The sequence below is a fragment of the Entelurus aequoreus genome, linkage group LG27, assembly GCF_033978785.1.
Source record: "Entelurus aequoreus isolate RoL-2023_Sb linkage group LG27, RoL_Eaeq_v1.1, whole genome shotgun sequence".
In the NCBI taxonomy this organism is placed as follows: domain Eukaryota; kingdom Metazoa; phylum Chordata; class Actinopteri; order Syngnathiformes; family Syngnathidae; genus Entelurus; species Entelurus aequoreus.
The window spans coordinates 26,545,523-26,573,383 of NC_084757.1; the positions used below are offsets into that span (position 1 = coordinate 26,545,523).

At 40.5% G+C, this 27,861-nt stretch overlaps 1 protein-coding gene across 1 annotated transcript; it reads right to left on the reverse strand.

Annotated features, from left to right (window-relative positions):
* On the reverse strand, positions 1–27,828 carry faah (fatty acid amide hydrolase). The gene is made up of 15 exons (XM_062039510.1): positions 27,394–27,828; positions 24,843–24,956; positions 24,473–24,613; positions 20,355–20,488; positions 20,059–20,265; positions 19,954–19,994; positions 19,755–19,879; positions 15,501–15,626; positions 15,309–15,403; positions 12,858–12,957; positions 9,060–9,103; positions 8,934–8,973; positions 8,583–8,691; positions 8,363–8,508; positions 1–473 (listed from the first exon to the last, which is right to left on the reverse strand). Exons 1-15 carry the CDS (start codon positions 27,616–27,618, stop codon positions 351–353), a joined length of 1,770 nt encoding a protein of 589 aa, XP_061895494.1. The 5' UTR covers positions 27,619–27,828; the 3' UTR covers positions 1–350.
* Positions 27,829–27,861: the final 33 nt, after the last annotated feature.

Here is a 27,861-nt window from a genome sequence, read left to right on the forward strand (position 1 = left end):
AAAAACTGCATTTATTTGAACATTGTTTTATGTTATTAGTGCAAAAGGAGTGAAAAATGACCAACAAAAATAATCTCATCTGGAGGTTAACTTGGATTAAATGCGTGGTTCATTAAAGTGCGATCGAGAAGACGTACTGGGACACCTGGATATGACGTCACCAGCATGGAGCAAAACAACAAACTTCCACTCTGCTTGGAAGACCATCAAGATGTTGGAGTGTGTTAATGTTGTGTCCGTTTGTAAGGTCAGAGGTTACTGCTATATGAATAGTGGAGCCAAAAGAGTGCAAAAAGGAATAGGTTGTAAGTGTGATTTAACTAGATCAGGCTAACTTTTTCTAGCTTGGCTTACTTCCTGCTTTGTTTAACAAGCTCCTCCACCTCCTTCATGAAGCGCAGACACAGCTCGTCCTGCCACGGGGGGGCGACACACTGCACCGCCATGGGAAGGCCCTGGCCGCCTGACACCGCCTACACACACAAATACACACACACAAAGACCAATGATCACGGTTTCCTGTCTCCATCTCTCGTCTAAAAGTGAAACTACAGCTAAACCGCAGGCGCTGTATGTCCTGGTTAGATAGAAACTTGGAGGGTGCTCATCCGCCGTCATTGTGACCCGCACTGTTTCGGTTGAAAAACCATCTTATGCTCACATGCAGATAAAAAGGACAACGCCACGTCACAAGAGAGGTGTGTGGAGGGATTTATGGTCTCATTTATCTGTTTAACAAAGCCAATCAAAGCCAACATTTCATTCGGTCCGCGTAGAAGTGTTTTACAGCATGTTTTAACTTCTAATTGTGGCAAATATAGACATTGTATGGTAAATCTATTTTCTTTAACCACCAACATATGGTGTTTTTACATGCGATTCATAATTCTGATAATATATCAGTATATATTACATACTGTATATATAATATGTAAAAATATCACATATGCGTATGTTATATTTTATATTGCTACTATGGTACATTTTTTGTCTACTTTATACCTCTTGTTTTTGCCCTCTTTTTGTGCCCTTGTGTGCATTACCCTTTCCAACTGAGCTATTGTGTGGAACAATTTCCCTTGTGGATCAATAAAGTTTGTCTAAATCTAAGTCTAAGTTTCGTAGGGGCGCAAGCAAAATGTCAATTAATGAATGACAAGGCGCTTCATATGAAATTGTATCGCAAAAGTGTTCTCAGCCCCCTCCCGCTCCGACCTCGGAGGAGAATAATAGGGCGTCGTGGCTCAGATGGTAGAGGGGACGTCCAGCAACTTGAGAGTTCCTGTTTCATCCTTGTCATGAGCAAAATACTTCACCCACCTTGCTCCAAGTGCCACTCACAATGGTGTACCGTATTTTCCAGACTATAAGGCCCACTTAAAATCCTTTTTTTCCCTCAAAACTCGACATTGCGCCTTATAACCCAGTGCGCCTAATGTAAGGAATACGTTTGGTTGAGCTTACTCACCTCGAAGCTATTTTATTTGGTACATGGTGTAATGATAAGTGTGACCAGTAGATGGCAGTCAAACATAAGAGATAAGTGTAGACAGCACTATGATTGCAATGTGTCTCAAGTAAACAACACCAACATTTTAAATGTTCCATTGAAAATATAGAACATTACACACGGCGCTCGAAAATCTATCAAAATGTTTTACTACGACTTTGGTAAGCTATAAAGCCGCACCGGCGCATTAAACATACAAGTATTATTATGGTGTGTGTACTAGGTAAGACATTATCTGGCCTTTTGTTTCATAATATTATGCAAAAGCAACTTTTCTTACCTTCTGGTACCTGCTGATCTGCATTTGGGATCTGTATAAGTCCTGAAAAATTGCACGCATCCGCAAGTCGATAAGCTTCTTCTTTTTCCTCTAGCGTATCTTAAATTTGGCCAAATGGTGGGGTCTATCAGAGGCATACAGTCAGAAACTGTGACACCTATTTAACATTTAAAACTGCACTGAAACAGTGGTTGAAAACTAATCAGACATACACGCACAATTAGATAATTCACTTGTTTTTTGTGTTTGTTTGTTTTATTTTTTGGTCTATGGTCTGTGCGAGGTGGAGAAGTTCCGGCTAGATATAGTCGGACTCACTTCGACGCACAGCAAGGGCTCTGGAACCAGTTCTCTCGAGAGGGGATGGACTCTCTTCCACTCTGGCGTTGCCGGCTGTGAGAGGCGACGGGCTGGGGTGGCAATTCTTGTTGCCCCACGGCTCAGAACCTGCATGTTGGAGTTCAACCCGGTGGACGAGAGGGTAGCTTCCCTCCGCCTTCGGGTGGGGGGACGGGTCCTGACTGTTGTTTGCGCTTACGCGCCGAACAGCAGCTCAGAGTACCCACCCTTTTTGGATTCACTCGAGGGAGTACTTGAGGGTGCTCCCCCGGGTGATTCCCTTGTTCTACTGGGGGACTTCAACGCTCATATTGGCAACGACAGTGAAACCTGGAGAGGCGTGATTGGTAAGAATGGCCGCCCGGATCTGAACCCGAGTGGTGTTTTGTTATTGGACTTTTGTGCCCGTCACGGATTGTCCATAACGAACACCATGTTCAAGCATAAGGGTGTCCATATGTGCACTTGGCACCAGGACACCCTGGGCCGCAGTTCCATGATCGACTTTGTAGTTGTGTCATCGGATTTGCGGCCTCATGTTTTGGACACTCGGGTGAAGAGAGGGGCGGAGCTTTCTACCGATCACCACCTGGGAGGATGCCGGACAGACCTGGCAGGCCCAAACGCATTGTGAGGGCTTGTTGGGAACGTCTGGCAGAGTCTCTTGTCAGAGAGAGTTTCAATTCCCACCTCCGGAAGAACTTTGAACATGTCTCGAGGGAGGTGCTGGACATTGAGTCCGAGTGGACCATGTTCCGCACCTCTATTGTCGAGGCGGCTGATTGGAGCTGTGGCCGCAAAGTAGTTGGTGCCTGTCGTGGCGGCAATCCTAGAACCCGTTGGTGGACACCGGCGGTGAGGGATGCCGTCAAGGTGAAGAAAGAGTCCTATCGGGTTATTTTGGCTCATAGGACTCCTGAGGCAGCGGACAGGTACCGACAGGCCAAGCGGTGTGCGGCTTCAGCGGTCGCAGAGGCAAAAACTCGGACATGGGAGGAGTTCGGGGAAGCCATGGAAAACGACTTCCGGACGGCTTCGAAGCGATTCTGGACCACCATCCGCCGCCTCAGGAAGGGGAAGCAGTGCACTATCAACACCGTGTATGGTGGGGATGGTGTTCTGCTGACCTCGACTGCGGATGTTGTGGATCGGTGGAGGGAATACTTCGAAGACCTCTTCAATCCCACCAACACGTCTTCCTATGAGGAAGCAGTGCCTGGGGAATCTGTGGTGGGCTCTCCTATTTCTGGGGCTGAGGTTGCTGAGGTAGTTAAAAAGCTCCTCGGTGGCAGGGCCCCGGGGGTGGATGAGATCCGCCCGGAGTTCCTTAAGGCTCTGGATGCTGTGGGGCTGTCTTGGTTGACAAGACTCTGCAGCATCGCGTGGACATCGGGAGCGGTGCCTCTGGATTGGCAGACCGGGGTGGTGGTTCCTCTCTTTAAAAAGGGGAACCGGAGGGTGTGTTCTAACTATCGGGGGATCACACTCCTCAGCCTTCCCGGTAAGGTCTATTCAGGTGTACTGGAGAGGAGGCTAGGCCGGATAGTCGAACCTCGGATTCAGGCGGAACAGTGTGGTTTTCATCCTGGTCGTGGAACTGTGGACCAGCTCTATACTCTCGGCAGGGCCCTTGAGGGTGCATGGGAGTTTGCCCAACCAGTCTACATGTGCTTTGTGGACTTGGAAAAGGCATTTGACCGTGTCCCTCGGGAAGTCCTGTGGGGAGTGCTCAGAGAGTATAGGGGCGGCGTGGCGAAGTTGGTAGAGTGGCCGTGCCAGCAATCGGAGGGTTGCTGGTTACTGGGGTTCAATCCCCACCTTCTACCATCCTAGTCACGTCCGTTGTGTCCTTGGGCAAGACACTTCACCCTTGCTCCTGATGAGTGCTGGTTAGCGCCTTGCATGGCAGCTCCCGCCATCAGTGTGTGAATGTGTGTGTGAATGGGTGAATGTGGAAATACTGTCAAAGCGCTTTGAGTACCTTGAAGGTAGAAAAGCGCTATACAAGTATAACCCATTCATCATTTATTTATTTATCGGACTGTCTGATTGTGGCGGTCCGCTCCCTGTATGATCAGTGTCAGAGCTTGGTCCGCATTGCCGGCAGTAAGTAGGACACGTTTCCAGTGAGGGTTGGACTCCGCCAAGGCTGCCCTTTGTCACCGATTCTGTTCATAACTTTTATGGACAGAATTTCTAGGCGCAGTCAAGGCGTTGAGGGGATCTGGTTTGGTGGCTGCAGGATTAGGTCTCTGCTTTTTGCGGATGATGTGGTCCTGATGGCTTCATCTGGCCAGGATCTTCAGCTCTCACTGGATCGGTTCGCAGCTGAGTGTGAAGCGACTGGGATGAGAATCAGCACCTCCAAGTCCGAGTCCATGGTTCTCGCCCGGAAAAGGGTGGAGGGCCATCTCCGGGTTGGGGAGGAGATCTTGCCCCAAGTGGAGGAGTTCAAGTACCTCGGAGTCTTGTTCACGAGTGAGGGAAGAGTGGATCGTGAGATCGACAGGCGGATCGGTGCGGCGTCTTCAGTAATGCGGACGCTGTATCGGTCTGTTGTGGTGAAGAAGGAGCTGAGCCGCAAGGCAAAGCTCTCAATCTACCGGTCGATCTACGTTCCCATCCTCACCTATGGTCATGAGCTTTGGGTTATGACCGAAAGGACAAGATCACGGGTACAAGCGGCCGAAATGAGTTTCCTCCGCCGGGTGGCGGGGCTCTCCCTTAGAGATAGGGTGAGAAGCTCTGTCATCCGGGAGGAGCTCAAAGTAAAGCCGCTGCTCCTCCACATAGAGAGGAGCCAGATGAGGTGGTTCGGGCATCTGGTCAGGATGCCACCCGAACGCCTCCCTAGGGAGGTGTTTAGGGCACGTCCGACCGGTAGGAGGCCACGGGGAGAGGGAAGTCTGGGCTTCCCTGCTTAGGCTGCTGCCCCCGCGACCCGACCTCGGATAAGCGGAAGAAGATGGATGGATGGATGGATGGTCTGTGCTTATAGTATGTTTGTAATGTGTAATGTCTTGTGATTTATGTATTCTTTTGTATCATGACCTGTTGAATGTTTACTGTATTAACCTTCCTTAGGACAACGGATGAAAATAAGCTATTGCGCTAACTCCGGCATATTTACATTGTTGCTCTATGTTGATGAATATGCATTGTCCTGATTCAAATAAATAAATACAATTTTATTGTTATGTGACATTCATCCTCCGCTGTTGCCATTTCTAATATAAAGTAGTGTAAAGTTCTTACTTATATCTGTCAGTAAACTTGCCATGAAAGCGCTAAAACATACTGGTGTAGTGAGTTTACAATATTCACCCAAGGAACTTTAGTTATTAGAGAGTTCCGGTCAGACGTTTTTTCTCGGGACACATTTCCTGTGTTGTTGTTTCCGGATTCGGAGATGCTGCTCCGTTATTGATTTAAGTAAAGTCTGAATGTCATTTAAACACTTAGCTCCATCTTTTGACACTTCTTCCACTCCCGTCCTTACACGCTACACCGCTACAACAACGATGACGGGGAGAAGACGCTGCCGAAGGTGAGCCACGTAAATAAAACCGCCCACAAAAAGGCGCATTCGGAAGCGACTGTCAAAAAGCGGCTTGAAGATGATCTGTAAAACATCATCTATGCAACATTTCGACCAAAGAACCACCATTACATGTTATGTAGACCACAAGGAAGTGTTTTCAATTTAGAAAAAAAAAATATAATATGACTCCTTTAATGTGCCCTAATATATGAAAAAAGATAAAAAATAGACCATTCATTGGCAATGCGCCTTATAATCCGGTGCGCCCTATGGTTCCGGAAAATACGGTATATGAATGTGAATTAATGTTTGGTGGTGGGCGGAGGGAATGAAGGCACAAATTGGCAGCCACATTTCTGTCAGTCTACCCCAGGGGAGCTGTAGCTACAATTAGCACCATCTATGGTCTAAAAACTTTCTTATTTAAAAAATCGTTTTTTGAAAGTCATGGTTTGATTTAGAATCGGAATAAATTAAAATCGCAATTCGGATGTGAATTCATTCTTTTGAGCACCCCTACAAAACATGCAACAAATTAAATTCAAGTATGATTAAAAAAGTATATAAATCATAAATAACAGTGTGAAAATGTTTTGTAATGGGGCCTTTTGAGTACGTTTACCTTAATTGGTGTTTGCTTTCAGCTCTCTGACTTTGGTTTATGCATTCAACCTGTTGCTTTGTTATTTTTTTATTGCAATGTTTTATTTACTTCCATTGTTACTAGATTTGAGACACTTGTGATTTAGGGCTATATAAATAAACATTGATTGATTGATTGATGTTTAACACACGTTTTAAAGTTTTTGCACTAGAAACACTTCATAATACTTGGTGCTGTCAATTGATTAAAAAAAAAAAATCAGATTAATTTCACTTTTGCATTTGTAATCATCACAGGTTATTACTTCATCCATCCATCCCTTTGCTACCGCTTGTCCCTCTCGGGGTTCGCGGGGGGTGCTGGAGCCTATCTCAGCCGCATTACTCGCTTGCTTAATTTAAATCAACTTCAAAAAGCGCCCAATATTTGGACACAAATGCAATTTTATTGTAAAAATATCATTAAGGAAATAAAAAATGTTTTAGGCTACTTTAATGCACTTTATTTATTTGCTCAAGACCTGGTAACAGTTGTATCGGATCAATCAATCAATCAAAGTTTATTTATATAGCCCTAAATCACGAGTGTCTCAACACACTTAACACACCAGTTAAAGTCTCTTCACTCATCTTTTCACTGGTTGGCATTCACCTGATCACGTGTGACAACCTGTGCTACCTTTCAGGTAACCATCCATGGTTAAGCTAAAGAAGCATGTACAGTCAAAATAAATTGTATGATTAATTCTGCATATACACATGATTAATGGGGGATATTGATTTTTGAAATATGTAAAGTAAGAACGAATATAAAACACAAATGTATTTCAGTTTTAGGAGTTAAATGGTGGAACAAGCTCAGTGATGAGTTGAAGACATGTCATTCTTTGTTAAGGTTTAAGAAAGCCTTGAAAAGTGAAATAATGGAAAATTATAAAATATAACAATTACTTTCATCCCATTGATTTTTTGAACGTTGACGTTCCAGGTAATCGAATTTTTAGTGAATGTATAGGATAGGAAAATATAAGTCTTCAGCCTATTCCTTTTTCGGCAAGTCCTTTTCTTTTTGTGTATGATTGTTAATATGTATAATCTGTGCTGTTAAATTGATCACACAAAATGGTTGATTATGTGACCGAAATAAACTCATTTAAAATAAATAAATAAATAAATACAATTAATGCAGTATTTTTTGTGATTAATCACATGAGTTAACTCTTTATTTTTTACATTCCTAATAATATTGTGTTATTGTTATCATTGTAAACAGAAGTTAATTCACATAAACGTTGGTGCACTCAAGTACTTAATACACAACTACGAAGTCCAACTGTCTTTCTGTCCCTTGAACAATCTTAAAGTGTTAAATTGAAGTACATCACAAATGTAAACTTGCACTATTCAACAAGCCTGAAAAGCAGTAGGAAGAAACCCAAGCTTATTTATTCCAACCCTTTCTGATGTTTTAGCAACAGCTAATAATCTATTCACTTTGTGTGTTCTAATTGTTCACTAACACTAACGGGGAAAGCAAAGTACAACAAATGTGTAATATTAGAGTAAACACACAGGGTTTGTAGAGATTATTCAGTGATTAAAGAGTCAATGAATATATGAAGTTATAAAAAAGTGACAGAAACATTGTACAATGAAGTACAGAATGTTTGATAAACAATACCTCAATTAAATTATTTTAAAAAAACAAGTACAGAGTGTTATGACAATAATGTAGCAGGATTTTTGCTCAAATAAAAATAGTGATGCACTTTAATTTAAAGAAATACTGAATATTTACAGATTTTTTTTACCTAGTCCACTATGTAAATGTTTGTGAATATATTGCCTATGTTCTTAAGGTTAAAAAAAAACATTGATTTAATTATATTGTTTTATTTTCATGCAATAGGAAGCACAAGTAAGGATCAACACAAACTACATTAATACAAATGATTCGATACCCCAACAAAAAGAACATTTGGCCTCTGGGAAAACGTCAATCAGTAATACAACTACTGTATTGTATAGGTGTAATTATTAATATGGATGTTTTCCACTTCCAGTGTTAATGAAGTCACCACTTACTCACCTTTTGGAAAAGCTTGTCCCAGTGGTCCTGAAAATAGCCTCTGTAATGGCGAAGCTCATCCTCATCCTCTGCTGTCACCGTGGACACGGGAACGACGCCAGCAGGAAAATTTAGCAGATTGTAGATAGCTGTGAAAGAAAGAGGAACTGCGCAAAACAAGAAGGGGGAAAAATGAGTTTGCATGCTTTTATGACGTCATGGAACATGAATTCAGACGTACAGCTAAGCCTGCTGCAGTACGTGAGGTTGAAAGCGGGTCCAAACATTGGGCACAGCAGCACATCCATGTTGCACTTTCTCCACTCTGCTAATGTTTCTTGAATGTACTCCTGTTGGGACACAACAAGACCACTTTGTATCATTTGAAGTACTCATCTACCTCTGCTTGTGCTTGTGCTTTAAAATTGCCGCTACACAGATGTCGGTGTAAAACTCACATATGAAACACTTTGTTTACAAAGTGTTGTTTACAATGATCTCATCAGCGCTCTTATTGCTATTACAACATTGGTTCTATTGGGCAATATTTCTGTTCATGAATGACCATGTGGTAAAATGCTGTTTGCATCACCTCCACAGCTGCGTGCTGCTTCCACAGCTTGGGAATGGATCTAGAATCCAAATTAGAGAGAAAAAAAAATCTGGTGAGTCACGTTAGTCATCGTCATTGAAAAACAACACATTAACTTCTTCTTACCCTACTCCGGTGATGCTTTCAAGGAGAAAAGAACCACGAGGAGACTGGAATACGAATATAATATGTATTAATAACATTATAAATAATTACTCAGTAATATATTTGCAACGGGGGGTGTCTCGTTCATTTTCAAATACCAATATTAGAGCCTTAAGTACTGGCTGATATCGAAATTGATGTCAATGACAATGATGGCACAAATTATACATCCATCCATCCATTTTCTACCGCTTGTCCCTTTTGGGGTCGCGGGGGGTGCTGGAGCCTATCTCAGCTGCATTCGGGCGGAAGGCGGGGTAAACCCTGGACAAGTCGCCTCCTCATCATAGGGCCAACACAGATAGACAGATTATACATACTTTAATTATTTTGTAGTGTGGCTTGTTAGAAAAGGTTTGATCAAATTAAATTAGTCTAAAAATCAACTGTAGGTCGGCACATTACCAGAATGTCAGAAGTCAATACTAAATTGGCCCTAGTGAGTGAATGTGAGTGTGAATGTTGTCTGTCTATCTGTGTTGGCCCTGCGATGAGGTGGCGACTTGTCCAGGGTGTACCCCGCCTTCCGCCCGAATGCAGCAGGGATAGGCTCCAGCCACCCCCGCCACCCCGAGAGGTACAAGCGGTGGGAAATGGATGTATACCGATACCAGTGATTTTCGCTACTTTTTTGATAGCACAATAAAATACAAAACTGCACCCATGTAATTTTAATTCACTACTTTATTAAAAAGTGTTTCAAAGTGTGAAATACTTCAGATCACTGTGCTTTGACCATTTCCTTGCACATAATTTAGATTGCAGTAGCAGCTGCCTCTCACCTCCTAGTATATCAAAACAAACAATACTGTGCTTATAAATATGCTCATAAATAACAACAATAGTCAACTATTTTACATTTAAAAAGAACAGCAGTGGCATGGAGTCTTCAAGTACTCAAAACAAACAATATTGTTCTTATTATTCTTTCAAAATTGTATTGAAAATTAATTCTAAAAAGTGCCATGAAAAAGAGCTGTGTTCCGTAAATAGGCCACATTTTAAACACCACTAGTTTACATTATTTAAACAGGAAGGCAAAGTGCTGCCAAACGACAGATAAGTGTCTCGAAACTGTGCCTTTTTAGCACTAATGGAAGTGATAAATGTTGGGAAGCAACTTTGTGAAGGTTTTCTGCACGCGTTGATCACGGCAGTTGTATGCACACCTTCTGCCAGGCTTGTGGTGGCGGAGCTCCGTTCTCATTCGGGCTGTGAATACTTCCGCTTTAATGACCGCTTGTATTTGATTAGCGAATAAATGAATGACGCAAGACACACTTCCTTCACATTTTATGTGTACCTCGCTAAAGTGGCACTGCGGATCCCATCTGCTATGTCTATCTCTGGCGAGGCAGCTTTGTATTAGGTGTGTTATAAGGCGGATTGAAGGAGAAACATGAGCTCCAAATCCACATTTGTGGCAGGCTGACACAAATAAATTAATATAAGGGAAACACTAGCTCATTTCTTAAGACAGCAGGCTTCTTCTACGGCACTAACTGCTAACACGGCAACGGTCAATGTCGAGGAAAAACGGTTGGACAGTCTTCAGTACTGACGATACTAAAAAAAAACGCAGGTTTTTTTGCGTGTTTGTGTCAAATTATCGATACTTTTGACAACCCTAAGGGTAAGTATGAAAAACACTAAAATATTTATTATTAACCGTCTAGACCAGGGGTGTCAAACTCATTTTAGCTCAGGGGCTGCATGGAGGAAAATCTGTGCACACGCGGGCTGGACAATTAAAATCATGGCATTAAAACAAAAAAATAAAGACAACTTTTCTTTTGTATTATTATTTTTTTTAACGAATTAAGTAACGTTTATGACAACCTTTTCCAAAACACAATATAGAATGTGAGATATAACAGGATAATGCATAACTTTATCATTTGTTTTCAAAACGGTCACAAAAAAGTCAGACCCCAAAAATTTTCTGTGGAACCCAATTTTTATGACTCGATGGGGTCCCTGGGACCCCATTTGGAAAATTTCTAGCGCCAACACTAATGTAGTATTGGTGCGTGCAAAACAGCAGCAGGCGGCTGTGGCCTGCAGACCGGTTCTAATAAAGTTAAAAGTTAAAGTACCAATGATTGTCACACATACACTAGGTGCGGTGAAATTATCCTCTGCATTTGACCCATCCCCACAGGGGAGCAGTGAGCAGCAGCGGTGGCCGCGCCCGGGAATTATTTTTGGTGATTCAACCCCCAATTCCAACCCTTCATGCGGAGTGCCAAGCAGGGAGGTAATGGGTCCCATTTTTATAGTCTTTAGTATGACTCGGCCGGGGTTTGAACAAGTAAACATGCTGCAGGACCGCTTGTAACAGAGCTTATATCAGAGACTTTAATTACAAGCTGATATAATCCGATACTTGCTTTTTTTTTTTTTAGTGATATCTGGACACCCCTATTAGCAACATTATGTTATTAAAATTAATAGCAATACAAAGTATAGGCTAAAATATGGTAATAAATAGAATAAGTTCTTCTGAATAGCATTAATATTCTAAATAAAAACATTGCTTTGCATAAGAATAACATATATATATATATATATACACTACCGTTCAAAAGTTTGGGGTCACCCAAACAATTTTGTGGAATAGCCTTCATTTCTAAGAACAAGAATAGACTGTCGCGTTTCAGATGAAAGTTCTCTTTTTCAGGCCATTTTGAGCGTTTAATTGACCCCACAAATGTGATGCTCCAGAAACTCAATCTGCTCAAAGGAAGGTCCGTTTTGTAGCTTCTGTAACGAGCTAAACTGTTTTCAGATGTGTGAACATGATTGCACAAGGGTTTTCTAATCATCAATTAGCCTTCTGAGCCAATGAGCAAACACATTGTACCATTAGAACACTGGAGTGATAGTTGCTGGACATGGGCCTCTATACACCTATGTAGATATTGCACCAAAAACCAGACATTTGCAGCTAGAATAGTCATTTACCACATTAGCAATGCATAGAGTGTACTTCTTTAAAGTTAAGACTAGTTTAAAATTATTTTAATTGAAAAATAAGGACATTTTAATGTGACCCCAAACTTTTGAACGGTAGTGTATATATATATATATATATATATATATATATATATATATATATATATATATATATATATATATATATATATATATATATATATATATATATATATATATATACTGTATGTTTCTTAATTCAGTATCTGAGTCCCTCGAAAACCGCCAAATAAATAATAATAATTAATAATTTATTGGATTTATATAGCGCCTTTCAAGAGACTCAATGCAGTTTACAGTGAGAGGCCATTATTTTTTCAGTGCAGTGACATTATAGTGGTTGTAAGCTACTGTATATCTACACAGCTGTGGCAGACTGACGAAAACACAGCTGCCAATAAAACCAGGGGTACGTCATGTAGAACAAGACGACATTTGAATATAACTAAGTCAGAAAAGTATGACGTTTAGAATCCACCCTCTGATATAAACAGCAGACAGTCTAACAGCGAGGAAATTGAAATTCTTTTGCTAATGTACAAGCTAAATAAGGTAGCCCAAATATTAAAATAATGCTAAGTACATACAGCAAAGCAATGCTAATGATAACCACAATATTAAACTTTATCTTAAATTAATACTAATAAAAAATAAGTATCTTTGCAAGGACAGGATTTTTTGGACAGTATCTCATTAACCATGCAGTGGCACCTAATGGAATGTCTATTGAGTGCTAGCAGCAAATAAGAAGACAACTCCACTGACCAGAGGCTTCAACAGGAAGGACAGGGTCTTCTTCAGCCATATAGGAAGATAGTAAGGCCTCACTTGTATTTTAAGACAGGGGTCAAGAGGTCCACCCTTACTAAAAGGATAGAAAGTGTAGAATTAAAATCAGAGGTGATATGCAGCTAGTTGTTGCAAGAGTTGTGACTATTACACAAATGCAAACAAAACTGCACCGTTCATAATTTCGAGCTATTCAAAAGCTCTGAACACATGTAGAGAGAGCATTACCTAAAACAAACATGTACACTAACTTCAGAGTATAAATGGAGAGCTTTACAAGACCACACGATGTAAGCCACTTTGCTACCTTTTACAAATGGTACATGCATGCCATAAATGCACAATGGCTCTATTCTATTATCTGCCAAGTCTCCTGTAGTACCTGAAAATAACGGCCATGGTATCTGGTTAGCGTCTAATACCTAACAGCTGTGGCTGTAGGCAACATCCTGATAGATAGCAATAGTTGCATCTGACATATCAAAAGTGATCTACCTCAGCATGCGCTTTAAAACGTTGGTTGTTGCTACTCGGATGATCGTGTGAAACTCATGCATGTTACACTTGCACAAAAATACACACAAAACACAAAATACTCCTCATCTACACCATTCAAATAAGAAAAAGAGCTTCTCCAAAACATTAGTAATTTGTAAAAAACAAAAAAAAACAAAAGTAAAATTCTTTAATTAAAAATAAAAACATCTTGTATGTCCATAAAGGCACATAATGTCCTGCTGCATCAATAAGATGTACTAATTGATCAAAAATACAATATATAATCACTTGATATACAACAATATTTAGTATAATTACAAGAAAAATATACGTAATTACATCTACATATACTCACAATAATAATCATTTCAATACAAATAATTTGTATAAATACATTACACTAATAGATTTCAAACTGCCCCCCCCCCCAAGTACCACCTCAGAAAACACTAGACCAACATAATGGCCAACATTAAAATACAGCAGTGTAGTAGGCCTAAGTAGTCATTGAAAACAAGGCTCAGGTTTTCTTTAACAAGTATATTTAGTATTACTGGCCACTGTAACATTACACACAGTCTGAACAGTAACACTGTGTTTTAATATCTAATCAAGTGATTCTTTGGCGTACCACTAGATGGAGCTACTGCAGGGGTCACAAACCTTTTTGAAACCAAGAGCTACTTCTTGGGTACTGATTAATGCGAAGGGCTACCAGTTTGATACACACTTAAATAAATTGCCAGAAATAGCCAATATGCTCAATTTACCTTTAACTCTATGTTATTATTAATAATTAATAATAATAATTCATTAATAATAATATTTATCTTTTTGGAAACACTGATCATCTTAATGATTTCTCACAATAAATATATATAGAAACAGATAAATATCAATATGCAACACTTTATTTTTATATTTTCTCTAAGTGCCCATTTTTCAAATTGAACATTTTCAAATGATCACTTCTAAGACAGTCTTGTGAAATCACAATATCCCATTTTAACTAGCTAGCCACTAACGTTTTTTAACAAATCATGAATTACTTTGCACCATGTTTGTACAAATAATAACTCATGTAAAATACAAAAGTCAACTCTCAATTTTTTAAATAAATCATGTCACACTTTTAACTGGACACCAAATCTGTTATCTGTTTCTTTGTCAGTTAGTGAAGACCAAGTCTTTAAAATATTTTCTTGGATTTTCAAATTCTATTTGAGTTTTGTCTCTCTTAGAATTAAAAATGTCGAGCAAAGCGAGACCAGCTTTCTAGTAAATAAATAACAGTTAAAAAATAGAGGCAGCTCACTGGTAAGTGCTGCTATTTGAGCTATTTTTAGAACAGGCCAGCGGGCTACTCATCTGGTCCTTACAGGCTACCTGGTGCCCGCGGGCACCGCGTTGGTGACCCCTGCACTACTGGTACACATACCACAGTTTGAGAATCCCTGCATTAGACCTTTAAGACACTTTATGTTTTACTTCTATTTGTTTGACCAATTTTTCCAAATTTATTTTTAAACTGAATTATGTTATTGCTTTGTTTGATTTCCTCGTCTAACTGGTTTCATTGAGCCACTCGGCAAACTGATTAAGAGTTGTATTAACACAAGGCTGCTTTAAATATTTTAATTATTTTAATTGTAATATAACATTTGTCGTGTTGTTGCTGTGTTGTGCAATATACTTGTTAATAAATGTAATTTCCCTTTCCACTTTCTTATGCTATCCAAATCATTAGTCAAGTTAAAAAAAAAATTTCTTATATGCAGTTTTCACATTTCAGAAATAACGGCTTGTCTCCATTTATCGCCAGCTTCCAATTACCACCCCAATCTGTTTGAGGTTTAGGAAAATAAACAGTAAGTGTAGAGAGAGAAAGAGAGCCTTTACAGTACAATGTCAAAAAGGAAAACAACTCACAGGTTTTGTAACAGGGTGTAGGCACCATCTGCCAAGATCCCCTTTACGATGAGCTCAAAAGCATAATTCATCTTCGGAGGAGTGTATGGCACCAGCTTCATGCAGAAGTTTAAAGCACATTTCACATTTACTCTGATAAAGAACACATTTTTCCATTTTCCATTCCATTTTTCAATGCAGTGTGGTTCTTACAGTGTGTCCCGCCTGCTCCAGCAGAGCTTTGACTTCTCTCATGCTTCGGATCATGCTGGGTGTGGCTTGCGTCAAGCAGTCGCTTTCAATGTAGCCGATCCTCAGAGGTTTGGAGCTCCTGTACGTCTGATAAACACACAGGTACGGTACTTTTTTGTATTGTTACGAAGCTAATTGTTGCACAACAACGCTGGTTAACTTAACAAATCAAGAGCAGAAAGTCCTGTTAATTGGAGAGAAACTGTAAACTCCATATGCTGTGTAACAACTTTAATAATTGTGACCCTGAAGTCACTATTCAACAACAAGGTACCAATAGAACCAATGTTGTAATAGTGGTAAGAAGCAAACTGCTTAGTCAGCATAACAGTCGTCCGTCCCCAAATCGCAGATTTTTTTTTTAATGCATACTATTCCACATGTTGGTCCTAAACTAAACATTTTCATGTATAAAACTGTCTTATTGAAGTAAAAAAAAAAAAAAATAATACAGTAGTATTAGCCACTAGAGGAGACCAAACAATCAGATCACACTGTTCAGTATCGTGGCTACTGATTGGCTTAGCCTAGGAGAGAACTGCTATATTGGATTAAAAGAGTGTAAAAGTGACTAAAGTGTGTTATTGCATGTCTAGATGGCTCTCATTTAGAATGTAGCAAACTATTTTTATGCTCAAGCTGAGAAAATAAGTAGGAATTATTCATTATAAATCTTATGATTTATAATGAATAATTCCTACTTCACGAAAATGTATTAATTTATTGCGGTCATGTCCAAAACCAATCAACAGCCATGAAGGAAGGATTACTGTAATATGATTATGTAATATGATGAATTCATTTTAAACAACAGACGCATGAGTTTCACACTAAAAACTGAGTAGTAATTGCACTCCCTACATTTTTAAGAACATGCAGAGGTCTATAAATCTGCTTTATGCTGACCACTCATGATGCTTGTACTGTAGTATGTATGTACTGTACATGTAGCTACTGCCATCTTGTTTAGTTAATTAAAAAATAAATATACATATATCAGAAAGTTTCCTACAGCCACAACTAGTATTGCCAAATTTAGTCAAATGGCACAAAACCATTAACGAATAATGAATAACAACCTAATACTGTGTATATAATACAATATACAGTATATAATACAGTGGAACCTTGATTAACGAATCACTCATTATACAAACTTTTCGATATACAAACCAATAAAATAAAATACAAATATTACTTTTTGTAAGAATCTCATCTCAGTGTACAAACGTTTCATCCACTCATTGTGTGCCCAGCAGCACAGTCATTTTGTGCGGGCTCATCAATGTCCAGTTATCATTCGGTCCTCACAGGAGGGCTGTCGTTAGCTACTGTGCTAAACGCTACCTGTGTTGCGTTTTTAGCCGCTCTACAGCATTTTTCCAGTTCTGCTTAAGCAATGGACAAGCGACGTGTGGTTTGAAACATTCAGGAAGCATCCACAGCGTTGTGGTCACTGCCCACACCCCCTTTCTTTCGCTGCACACCAAGATTAACCAACAAGGTAAAATGGATTTTATGTATTATTTCTAATCATGGCAGCAATCTGGCTGTTAAAGTAACAATAAGTAGTTTTTTTTTTATTTCAAACTGTGAGTGCACCACAGGGATAGTGACAGTGTGTGTGTGTGTGTGTCGGCACAGCGGCTGAAAATGAGGAGGACAGTTCAGCTAGTGATATGTTTGCTTAATATACAGTACTGTATATCACTTTGTATTGTGTTTAAAGTGTACATACAATTACTAAAATATGGACTTTTTTTAAGACTGGAACCTATTTATTTTTTTCTCACTGGCACTCATTGAGGGCGGACGCTCCCCTTTCCTCTCCCTTATCTCTCCTGCTTGCTTCTTTGTCTTGCCTTGTCTTAACTTTCTTGTTGCCTCTTTTTGCACTGCTCTCCAAATCTAAACTTTGGAACTAATTAACTGGCCTCAACGAAATTGACAAGATCTTTGGTTTAAGGGAACCTGCTTGTCGTAACGGAGCGGTTGTTGCCACATGACGGACTCTTGGGAGAAGAAGGAGTGCCGCGTGCCTGACGACCCTTTCAGTCTAGGACGTGAAGATATGTAGCTATTCGGAATTTTGACAACAGGACATATGCTGATTGGAGTAAGCATTGCTCTGGTTTGTCGACAAATTGGAAAGCTGCCACAAATGATTGGAGGATGCGGGAAGAACTGTGGACACTTTTTTGATTTGGATCACATCGGACTGTCTGCCCTGCAGGATGAATTTTGAGGACCAGTCATAGACAAATTAGAGTGAAAAGCAAATGTTATTTTCACTCGCATGCAAAACATTCTAACTTGGATTGTTTCCCTGGCTTCGAGACTCTCCCGAAGGACAGTGCAGCGACGACACAACAAACTCCCCTCTTGTCTCTTGTTGTTGACTTTGGACCGACTAGCAGCTGCACAACACCAAGGCCACGGAACAGAGACACGCGGCAGGCTTACACACACACACACACATGCATCCACAAAAATATACCCCACACACACATACCTCACGCCCCATCCAACGCCCTTGACGCGAATCCCTAAGAGGTGATGGACGGCTGGGCAGCGCCTGAAGAGCTGCAGCCTGCCACCGTAGCCCCCACTCCCTCCCCTCTGTTGCAAGTCTCGAGATGTCTGTTGTAATATGTATACATGCTTTGCGATGGAGGTTTTTTTCCCCACTCCAGACTGGGCCCCCTTAAGAGCTCAGTCTAGATCAGGGGTGGGCAATTAATTTTTACCGGGGGCCGCATGAGCTACCCGAGCACTGCTGGAGGGCCACATCGACAATATTTCAATTAAATTTTGCTCAATATTATTTTTGATATACACCGTAAGATAAATAATAATAATAATAATAATAATTAATAATAATAGTAATACTTCAACATAGTGTGTGTAACAGCATTCCATGACTAATATAAATAAATTAACATTAATAATAAATGACAGTAAAATAAGCACACGTATGACTGAGGAGTCATAGTGTAACTTTGTGTGGTGTTTGAGACTTTTTGTGTGGCCATAAACGCACCAGTGGTTTAGTGCTATGCGTGTTGGTGACAGATGACAAGTTGGTTTTGGCCTGGTTTGTACGGCAGAAAATGACTAGTTTTTCGAGATAGAATTGTTTTACTCATGTTTTTGGTGTGGTTATGTCCGAATATAAACAGTTTTGTTCAATAAAGTGATCGATATAATTCCTGTCCTCGAAGCATCTCGATAGACGTTACAATAATTGAACGGTGTTCAATTGAACGGTGTTGACGAACACCATTAGGGCCGCTTGTTGTCACTGTCACTCAAAGTTGCATTGCAAAATTCCATAGAATAAATATGTTTATTTTGTATAGAATTCAGATGGGATTTGATTTGGTGCGCGGCATATACTTGCTGCGCGCAGCGGACGCTTGAGCAGTGCGCAATTGCGCAGGCACGCACCTTAGGTGAGGGGACGTTGCTTTGCAGTTCATGTCTTGTTGAAAACACGGCATTCCTCATCAACTTTTCTCTTTTTAGCGTCTCGGGTGTAAACCGTGCATCACTTGTCGCTGCATGTGCACCTTCACTCGCAGGTTACACACGGACACACGCCCATAAATAATACTTTTCAAAATAAAAGCAGCACAGTTGTATTGCGCGCAGGACATAGATGTTTTTTCAACTTTATTTTGTAATTGCAGCTGTTCACATTCACTCACAATCACTCACACGCATACCTCCACACGGAAGTAATACAAATAACGATTTTCAAAACAAAAGCAGCACCGTTGTATTGCACACTCGACATAGATACTTTTTTAAATGTATTTTGTAATTTATAATTGGCCTCACGCGGGCCGGACAGGGACGCACAAAGGGCCGGATGCGGCCCGCGGGCCGCAGAATGCCCAGGTCTGGTCTAGATTATATTTTTTTACTCATCCTTTCCCAGTGTTTACCTTTTTCCCATCTTTTACGGGGCGCCTTGTGGCGACCCATCAGCGTTCCTGTTCTGTAACCCTGTACACTGTTTGTCTAATCCTGAACGGGTTTGTGCTGAAAAAAAAGTTTTGTTGTACTTGTGCAATGACAATAAAGACCTGCCTACCTACCTTAATGTTTACATTGTTTCTTATAGAGAAATTTGCTCTATACTAACCCTGTTCAAGAACCAAGTTCATAAAGCAAGGTTTAACTGTATAATAATGAACAATGTAGGGCACGTACCTGTACATTAAAGGAGACAGGTGGGACAGTGGGGTCCAGGTCAAACATGTGGTCACACAGCAGCGCCTGCATGCACAGTGCCAGGCTGTCCACATCCTTGGCCATGGGCCCTGGTGAACTCCGCACTAAATTCAAGGAGAAACAGGCTCACTCTTGCGGGCTCAGTTTGCCAGGAAGCAACCGGAATGTCGTGACTCACCTGACTTTTGCCCAGGGCTAGCACTGCTGACACCACGCGAGCTACGCACCAAGCGAGACAACATTTAGTAGCAGAAAATAAAAGTGAATAAATTGGGAGGATGACCTTAGTCGACCCGCCGTTGGCTTCAAGGCACAGAACCCGCAGAATGCAGCAGGGATTCTGATGCTGCCCCCGATGTCGCTGCCTATACCAAGCAAGGAGCCGCCACCACCGATGAGAGCCCCCTCCCCACCGGATGAACCGCCACTGGTCTTCTGGAGGTTGTGTGGGTTCACAGTCTGTCCATAGATGACGTTGCTGCACTCGTAGCTGGAGGGGACATACAGAACACCAGAGACAAGCTATATGGCAGGCTCCAGGTAAAGGTTGCATAATGTGGTGGTCGGCATAATGTTTACCTTAACAGGCCCTGGGGGACATTTGTTTTCACGAAGGGAATAGCGCCTTGTCTCTTCAGGACTTCCACAATCACAGAGTCACTCTTGGCTGGATGGTCCACGTTGGTGAGCAGACCGCATGTGGAATCGTAGTTCTGTTGTAGCGGGACGACATGAAGAGATACATGTGTTTTACATTATATCTTGTCAAGGGACAATACTATAGAAAGTAGGGATGGGTAACAAAATTGGTACTTTTATAGGCAGGCACCGACTGAATTCCATCGTTAACGGGTATCTATTCACGTAAAATCCAACAGTGCCATTTTTCGATACCCTTGTTGCATGTGACGCCACGTCCGATTTCAGACGCAAACTCAAACACTTGGCGAGGAAACAAGCACTCAAGCAGCACTCAAGCAGGCCTCAGACGGACTGCCTCTAGGTCAGACCTGGGCATTGTACGGCCCGCGGGCCGCATCCGGCCCTTTGCGCATCCCTGTCCGGCCCGCGTGAGGCCAATCATAAATTACAAAATAAATTTCAAAAAGTATCTATGTCGAGTGTGCAATACAACGGTGCTGCTTTTGTTTTGAAAAGCGTTATTTGTATTACTTCCGTGTGGACGTATGCGCGTGTGCGATTGTGAGTGAATTGAACGGCGCAATCACAAATGACAAAATAAAGTTTAAAAAACATCTATGTCGTGCGCGCAATACAACTGTGCTGCTTTTATTTTGAAATGTGTTATTTATGCCGTATGTCCGGGGGGAACCTGTGAGTGAAGGTGCATAGAGACAAGTGATGAGACGCTAAAAAAAGAAAAGTTGATGACGAATGGCGTGTTTTGGACTGGCAAGTATTTCTTTACATAAATTAATGGTAAAGCCGTGTGCTTAATTTGTGGTACACAGCTTGCTGTGTTTAAAGAATATCATTTTAATCGCCACTACACGAAGAAACACGAGGGAAAATACCGGAATGTGTCTGATGAAGCGCGCGCAAGGGAGGATGATGCGTTGATGGTAAAACTGCAAACCCAACAAGGACTTTTTGCCATATTTCACACCCCCAGAGATGCAGCTGTCAGGACAAGTTTCGTCATTTCTCACAAAAGCGCCAGAAAAAGTAAGGCGTTTTCTGACGGAGAGTTTATTAAGGAGTGCTTATTGGACTCTGTTGCGCTGATATGCCCGGAGACATTGACTGTTTTTCGCTAACTTTGGATGAGAGCTGTGATGTACGTGACACCTCCAGCTGCTCTTCTTCTTACGTGGGATAACTGCAGACTTTCAAATCACGGAGTAGCTGGCAGCCATGCAGTCAATTAAAGACACAACCACAGGTAATGACTTGTTCACATAGGTAAATGCGTGTTTGGACATGATAGGACTGAAATGGGACAAGCTGGCAGGTGTGACAATCCAATCCACTTTATTTATATAGCACATTTAAACAACAAAATGTTTCCAAAGTGCTGCACAACAATATTAAAAACAATATTCAAATATTATCCTTAGCTCCACCAATGACTGAATAAAAAGAAAAAACAATTACATATAAAACCAATATAAAAAACAATATAAAATAAGTATGATTAAAAACTATTTTTAACAACAGATGGTTGTCCAAATCTGATGGGGAAAAATGTTGGATAATGCAGGATAAAGTGACCATCAAAAGCAATCTGCTTTTGTATAAAGTTAAGTTAGGTTAAATTAAATTATTATTATTATTATTAATTATTATTATTATTATCATCATTATTATTTATCTTACGGTATATCAAAAATAATATTGAACAAAATTTAATTGAAATATTGTAGTGTGGCCCTCCAGCAGTGCTCGGGTTGCTTATGCGGCCCCCGGTGAAAATTAATTGCCCACCCCTGCTCTAGGTATTGTTTTAATATTCAATGCCAACTACCAGGGCCGCTTTAATGTACGGACTTACCGGTGCTGAAGCCCTCTCTCTCGGCTGCGCAGGGTTTTCCGACTGCTCCCAGTGGGGCGCGAACCCAGGTCGCCGGTGTGTGAGGCGAGCGCGTTGACTACCGAGCTAAAAGCATGGGCAATCCCCAGATTGTGCATGCGCCCTAAGCGAATGAGATGTATTCATGAACACAATTATTTTAAAAAAGTTGCACATTTTTGCATTGTTGCTGTTTTGTTGAGTAAAATCATGATTTTTTGTTGTTGTTTTCGGGATGGGGTGGGGGAGGGGGAGCGGCCCTGCCAACAACGCAATTATGCCTAATAGAAAAAGCTTGAACGCAAAGTAAGGCTCCCCTTTTCAAACTGTACTAGCTCGATGCTAATTTACATTGGATTTGCCATAAAAATGCCACTGATTAACAAAATAAATATAACATACATCAGTAAACGTGGATGCATATGCAAAAGTGCAATATATTTATCTGTACAGTAAATCTATTTATATCTGCACCTTTTTTTGTAAATGCAAACACTCTGCACCTTATTAAAAAAAGATAAAAGAGCTTTTATCCTGCACTACAACGAGCTAATGCAACAAAATGTCGTTCTTATCTGTACTGTAAAGTTCAAATTTGAATGACAATAAAAGGAAGTCAAAGTCTAAGTCTTGTGATTTTATATGACGATTTCAACACCTCCAAATTTGGTAATGAAAACTAAGATGCACGTTACAATCAAACAGCTGGTGTGTAACACTTATAATACTACCAGTATAAGCACTTTGGAGGGCGCAACAAAAGACTAGATTCGGCTTAATGGCAAAGACTACTCCCTGAATAGGCAACACACCACTGCCATCTAATGTCTTGGAATTGCAACTGCATGCAAAGTCTAATACTTGCAAATAAAGTATAAGAAATCAAGATATAACAACACAGCATTTGTCATTATCAGCTCACTGTTTGTTATATGCTAAATAATAAAATTAGATGTTACCTAAAAAAATAACACTTTTATTTACCGTATTTTTCGGACTATAAGTCGCTCCGGAGTATAAGTCGCCCCGGCCGAAAATGCATAATAAAGAAGGAAAAAAACATATACAGTATAAGTCGCACTGGAGTATAAGTCGCATTTTTTGGGGAAATGTATTTGATAAAACCCAACACCAAGAATAGACATTTGAAAGGCAATTTAAAATAAATAAAAAATAGTGAACAACAGGCTGAATAAGTGTACGTTAATAGAGGCATAAATAACCAACTGAGAACGTGCCTGGTATGTTAACGTAACATATTATGGTAAGAGTCATTCAAATAACTATAACATATAGAACATGCTATACGTTTACCAAACAATCTGTCACTCCTAATCGCTAAATCCCATGAAATCTTATACGTCTAGTCTCTTACGTGAATGAGATAAATAATATTATTTGATATTTTACGGTAATGTGTTAATAATTTCATACATAAGTCGCTCCTGAGTATAAGTCGCACCCCGGGCCAAACTATGAAAAATCTGCGACTTATAGTCCGAAAAATACGGTAATCAACATTTATTGAACACATGAACACACAGAAGTACCAAAAATTGGTACCTTTGAGTAGCGGCATAGACTCCCAAGTACTGGAAATTTGTATCGCATCGACTCAAATGTGAAAGGTACCCACAACTAATAGAAAGTAAACTTGGGTATACTTTAGAGTAGTCATTGTACAGCTTGTATAGCAGTATAAATAGCCTGAAATCACACATTCTAGTCAAAATAGCTGGCAACACAAGTGAGTAGCCTGATAATTCTGTCCTGCCTACAGTGCAGTCAAGCATGGTGCATAAATGCTGCTTACACTTGGAAGCTGTGGTTCATTGAGGGGAAACATGAATTCCAACAAATGTGCTGCCTGTTATTTAGTCAATAATGGCTGCGTGTTGACTTTTTTCAGTGGGTGGAAAATGTATACTGCTATAAAAGCTGTACATTGACTACCCTGAAGTTTACTTTCTATTACATTGTCTCTTGAGAATATATACTGGAATAAAATGCTGGCTGAATTGGGAGTGGTGTACTCTCTTTTATAACATACTAGATATATACATTTGTGATGATACCATGTCAATCTACTGCATCGCTACGTATGGCAGGTGTATTGTGTGGCCATATTTGGCAGTAGTGAAGGCAATTCGCCGCCTTTTAAGGTTACCTTGTACGCAATGTTGTCCTTGATGCTAACTGGAACGCCGTACAGGGGACCTCGCTTGTTGGGGTCCAGAGTTTTTAGCTGGTCAAAGCTCTCCAGCAGAATGGCGGTGCAGCAGTTCAGCTTTTTGTCCACACTGAGAGCCTGCGGAATTAAAGTAATTATGATCCAACACCCGATCTTTTCCTCCCTGGATAATGATTCATATGGCACTTCAATTGTTCTTAATATGAACCTTGAGCTCCAAAGTCAAGTTAATAAACCTGAGAACAACAACACGTTTGAGCCAAACACACACCTTGATAATCTTAATGGGAATGTATTCAAAGGTATATTGATAGTTGAAGGCTGAGCTATAGTTGATACTGCGCACCTTTTCCATGTAGGAGTAAAAAACATCTTCGGGTGTCAGAAGGTCGCCCTGAAGTTTTTCTGTCAGCTCATCCATGGAAAGTGACAAAACGAGAGCAGAGTCCATCTTTGGGTGCTGAAAAAGAGTCAGAGACACAATTCAAGTTGAAAATCTATTATAATACTTTTTTTATGATAAAATTGATATTGGGGCATATACATTCTTTTATATTTAACAGTGATGCACTTGAATGTTTTTTCCAAGGCTATCTCCAATACAAGACACACTGTCTTTGAAGTCATTTGCATATTCTATCTTGTGTCTTCTTAAGACGGACAGCATTTTTTTGTTTTGTTTTTTAAACACCTGCAAAATTTTATTAAAACCCAACAATTCTCCATAAATATTTATAGTAATGCTACTTTTTTATTATGAAGCTATTGTGCCTGAATTGAGTGAATATAAATGGAATTGGTCAGTATATATATATATATATATATATATATATATACATATACACACACTACCGTTCAAAAGTTTGGGGTCACATTGAAATGTCCTTATTTTTGAAGGAAAAGCACTGTACTTTTCAATGAAGATAACTTTAAACTAGTCTTAACTTTAAAGAAATACACTCTATACATTGCTAATGTGGTAAATGACTATTCTAGCTGCAAATGTCTGGTTTTTGGTGCAATATCTACATAGGTGTATAGAGGCCCATTTCCAGCAACTATCACTCAAGTGTTCTAATGGTACAATGTGTTTGCTCATTGGCTCAGAAGGCTAATTGATGATTAGAAAACCCTTGTGCAATCATGTTCACACATCTGAAAACAGTTTAGCTCGTTACAGAAGCTACAAAACTGACCTTCCTTTGAGCAGATTGAGTTTCTGGAGCATCACATTTGTGGGGTCAATTAAACGCTCAAAATGGCCAGAAAAAGAGAACTTTCATCTGAAACTCGACAGTCTATTCTTGTTCTTAGAAATGAAGGCTATTCCACAAAATTGTTTGGGTGACCCCAAACTTTTGAACGGTAGTGTATATATATTATTTTTATTTTTTTTTAAATCATCATCTCTGTCCCTTAAATTAGCTAATAGTCGTAACAACAAAACTACCATTTTAATTATATATTTATCTCAACAATGTGGTCAAGTACAAGTGGCATTCTTTTTTCTTTTTTTTCCCACCAGATGACGGTTCTTTTCCCATTTAAAGCATTCATAAACAAGGTTTTACCTTTTACAGTTGGAATTGTATTTATGTAAAACACAAAAAAGCAAAATTTTTACTTATTTTATTTTTTTTAAGAGAAAAACAGTGGGGTGTAAAATACTACACGGTCTAGCTCCATCCTATCTTGCTGATTGTATTGTACCAAATGTCCCGGCAAGAAATCTGCATTCAAAAGAACTCCGGCTTATTAGTGATTCCCAGAGCCCAAAAAAAGTCTGCGGGCTATAGAGCGTTTTCTATTCGAGCTCCAGGTAACAGTTTCAGATGCTACCTCAGTAGAAGCATTTAAGTCCCATCTTAAAACTCATTTGTATACTCTAGCCTTTAAATAGACCCCCTTTTTAGACCAGTTGATCTGCCGTCTCTTTTCTGCTCTGCCCCCCTCTCCTGCGTGGAGAGGTTATTAGGTGACCACAGATGAGGCGCTAGCTGTTCAAAGTCGGGACTCGGGGTGGACCACTCATTTGTGCATCCGTTGGGGACGTCTCTGCGCTGATGACTTGTCTCCACTCAGGATGATCCCCTGCTGGCCCCACTATGGACTGGACTCTCACACTATTAACTACATCCACGGTCTGCGGTCCTCTCCAAGGTTTCTCATTGTATCCCATTGGGTTGAGTTTTTTCTTGCCCTGATGTGGGTCGTTGTGGCTTGTGCGGCCCTTTGAGACACTTGTGATTTAGGGTTATATAAATAAACTTTTGATTGATTGATTGATTGATTGATAATATAGTTGTACTATTATGTCCTGTGTAAACAATCTGGTGAAAAATGTGTAAGTTAACTCCTCTACTTCTGCACACAAATGAGTTGGCCCTGCGATGAGGTGGCGACTTGTCCAGGGTGTACCCCGCCTTCCGCCCGATTGTAGCTGAGATAGGCTCCAGCGCCCCCCGCGCCCCCGAAGGGAATAAGCGGTAGAAAATGGATGGATGGATGTTGCCTGTGTTTTTTGTTCTGACAAACACACCACATGGTGGCGCTGGTATTAAAACCAAAAGTATGACCTTCCACCCTCCATTATTGACTTGAAATTTCTCACACCGCTCTACAAAGGGTGCTTAGCCGGAAACAAAATATAATTCCAAACGTTTAAAAAAATTGTATTCACATTTGTATTTGGGCAATTAATTTAAATGTACAGTGTACGTCTGTAACATAAGTTTTATTTATTTGTTATCCTTTGTTGTTTTTTTCCCTAATGTTCCCTTGATACCCCTGCCACATTTTCAGAATAACGGAGTTTACAGCGTCGGTAATTTAAAAATAAATATAGTATTTTATACATGTTTTACGTTAGCACGACAGTTCCAAAATGTGACTCTCACCGACTGCTTGTAGTGAAGTACAGCCTGGTTGGCTCGAAGCAGCCCGTCTTCTCTCAGCTTCTTGGCCTTCTGGATCTTTCGTCCGGCGGCTCGGCGGCCGTCGACTGTCCGGGCCAGCAGCACCAGAGCCCCGGCAAGGCAGGCGGTAGCCCCGGTGACAAGAACGGTTGACCCGCACTGGCTGTCCAGTTGCAGTCCTTGGAGGAAGTGTTTGACGTTCTCCATAGCCGTTCTTGTTCTTCTTCTCGCGGTTAGTGAAAGCCGAGGCAGTAGTAAAAATGGAGGGTATGTGTTTATGAGGTTTATGAGGTTATTTCACTGTTTAAATAGTTACTCATCAGCTTAACAACTTCTCCTTGGCGACATTGCAATTGGCGCATGCGCACTGTGCAACCACTGAGCCCATTCAACAGTAGCAGCAGTAACCCGCTGGAGGGCGCCACAAACACAGGCTGTTAAAATATAGGG

Coding starts and splice junctions, on each gene's coding strand:
- faah (XM_062039510.1), bottom strand. CDS start 27,618: ATGGAGAACGTCAAACACTTCCTCCAAGGACTGCAACTGGACAGCCAG. Junction 19,995..20,058: donor CCAACGGCGGGTCGACTAAG/GTCATCCTCCCA, acceptor CTTGGTGCGTAG/CTCGCGTGGTGTCAGCAGTG. Junction 12,958..15,308: donor TACACCCTGTTACAAAACCT/GTGAGTTGTTTT, acceptor CTATCCTTTTAG/TAAGGGTGGACCTCTTGACC.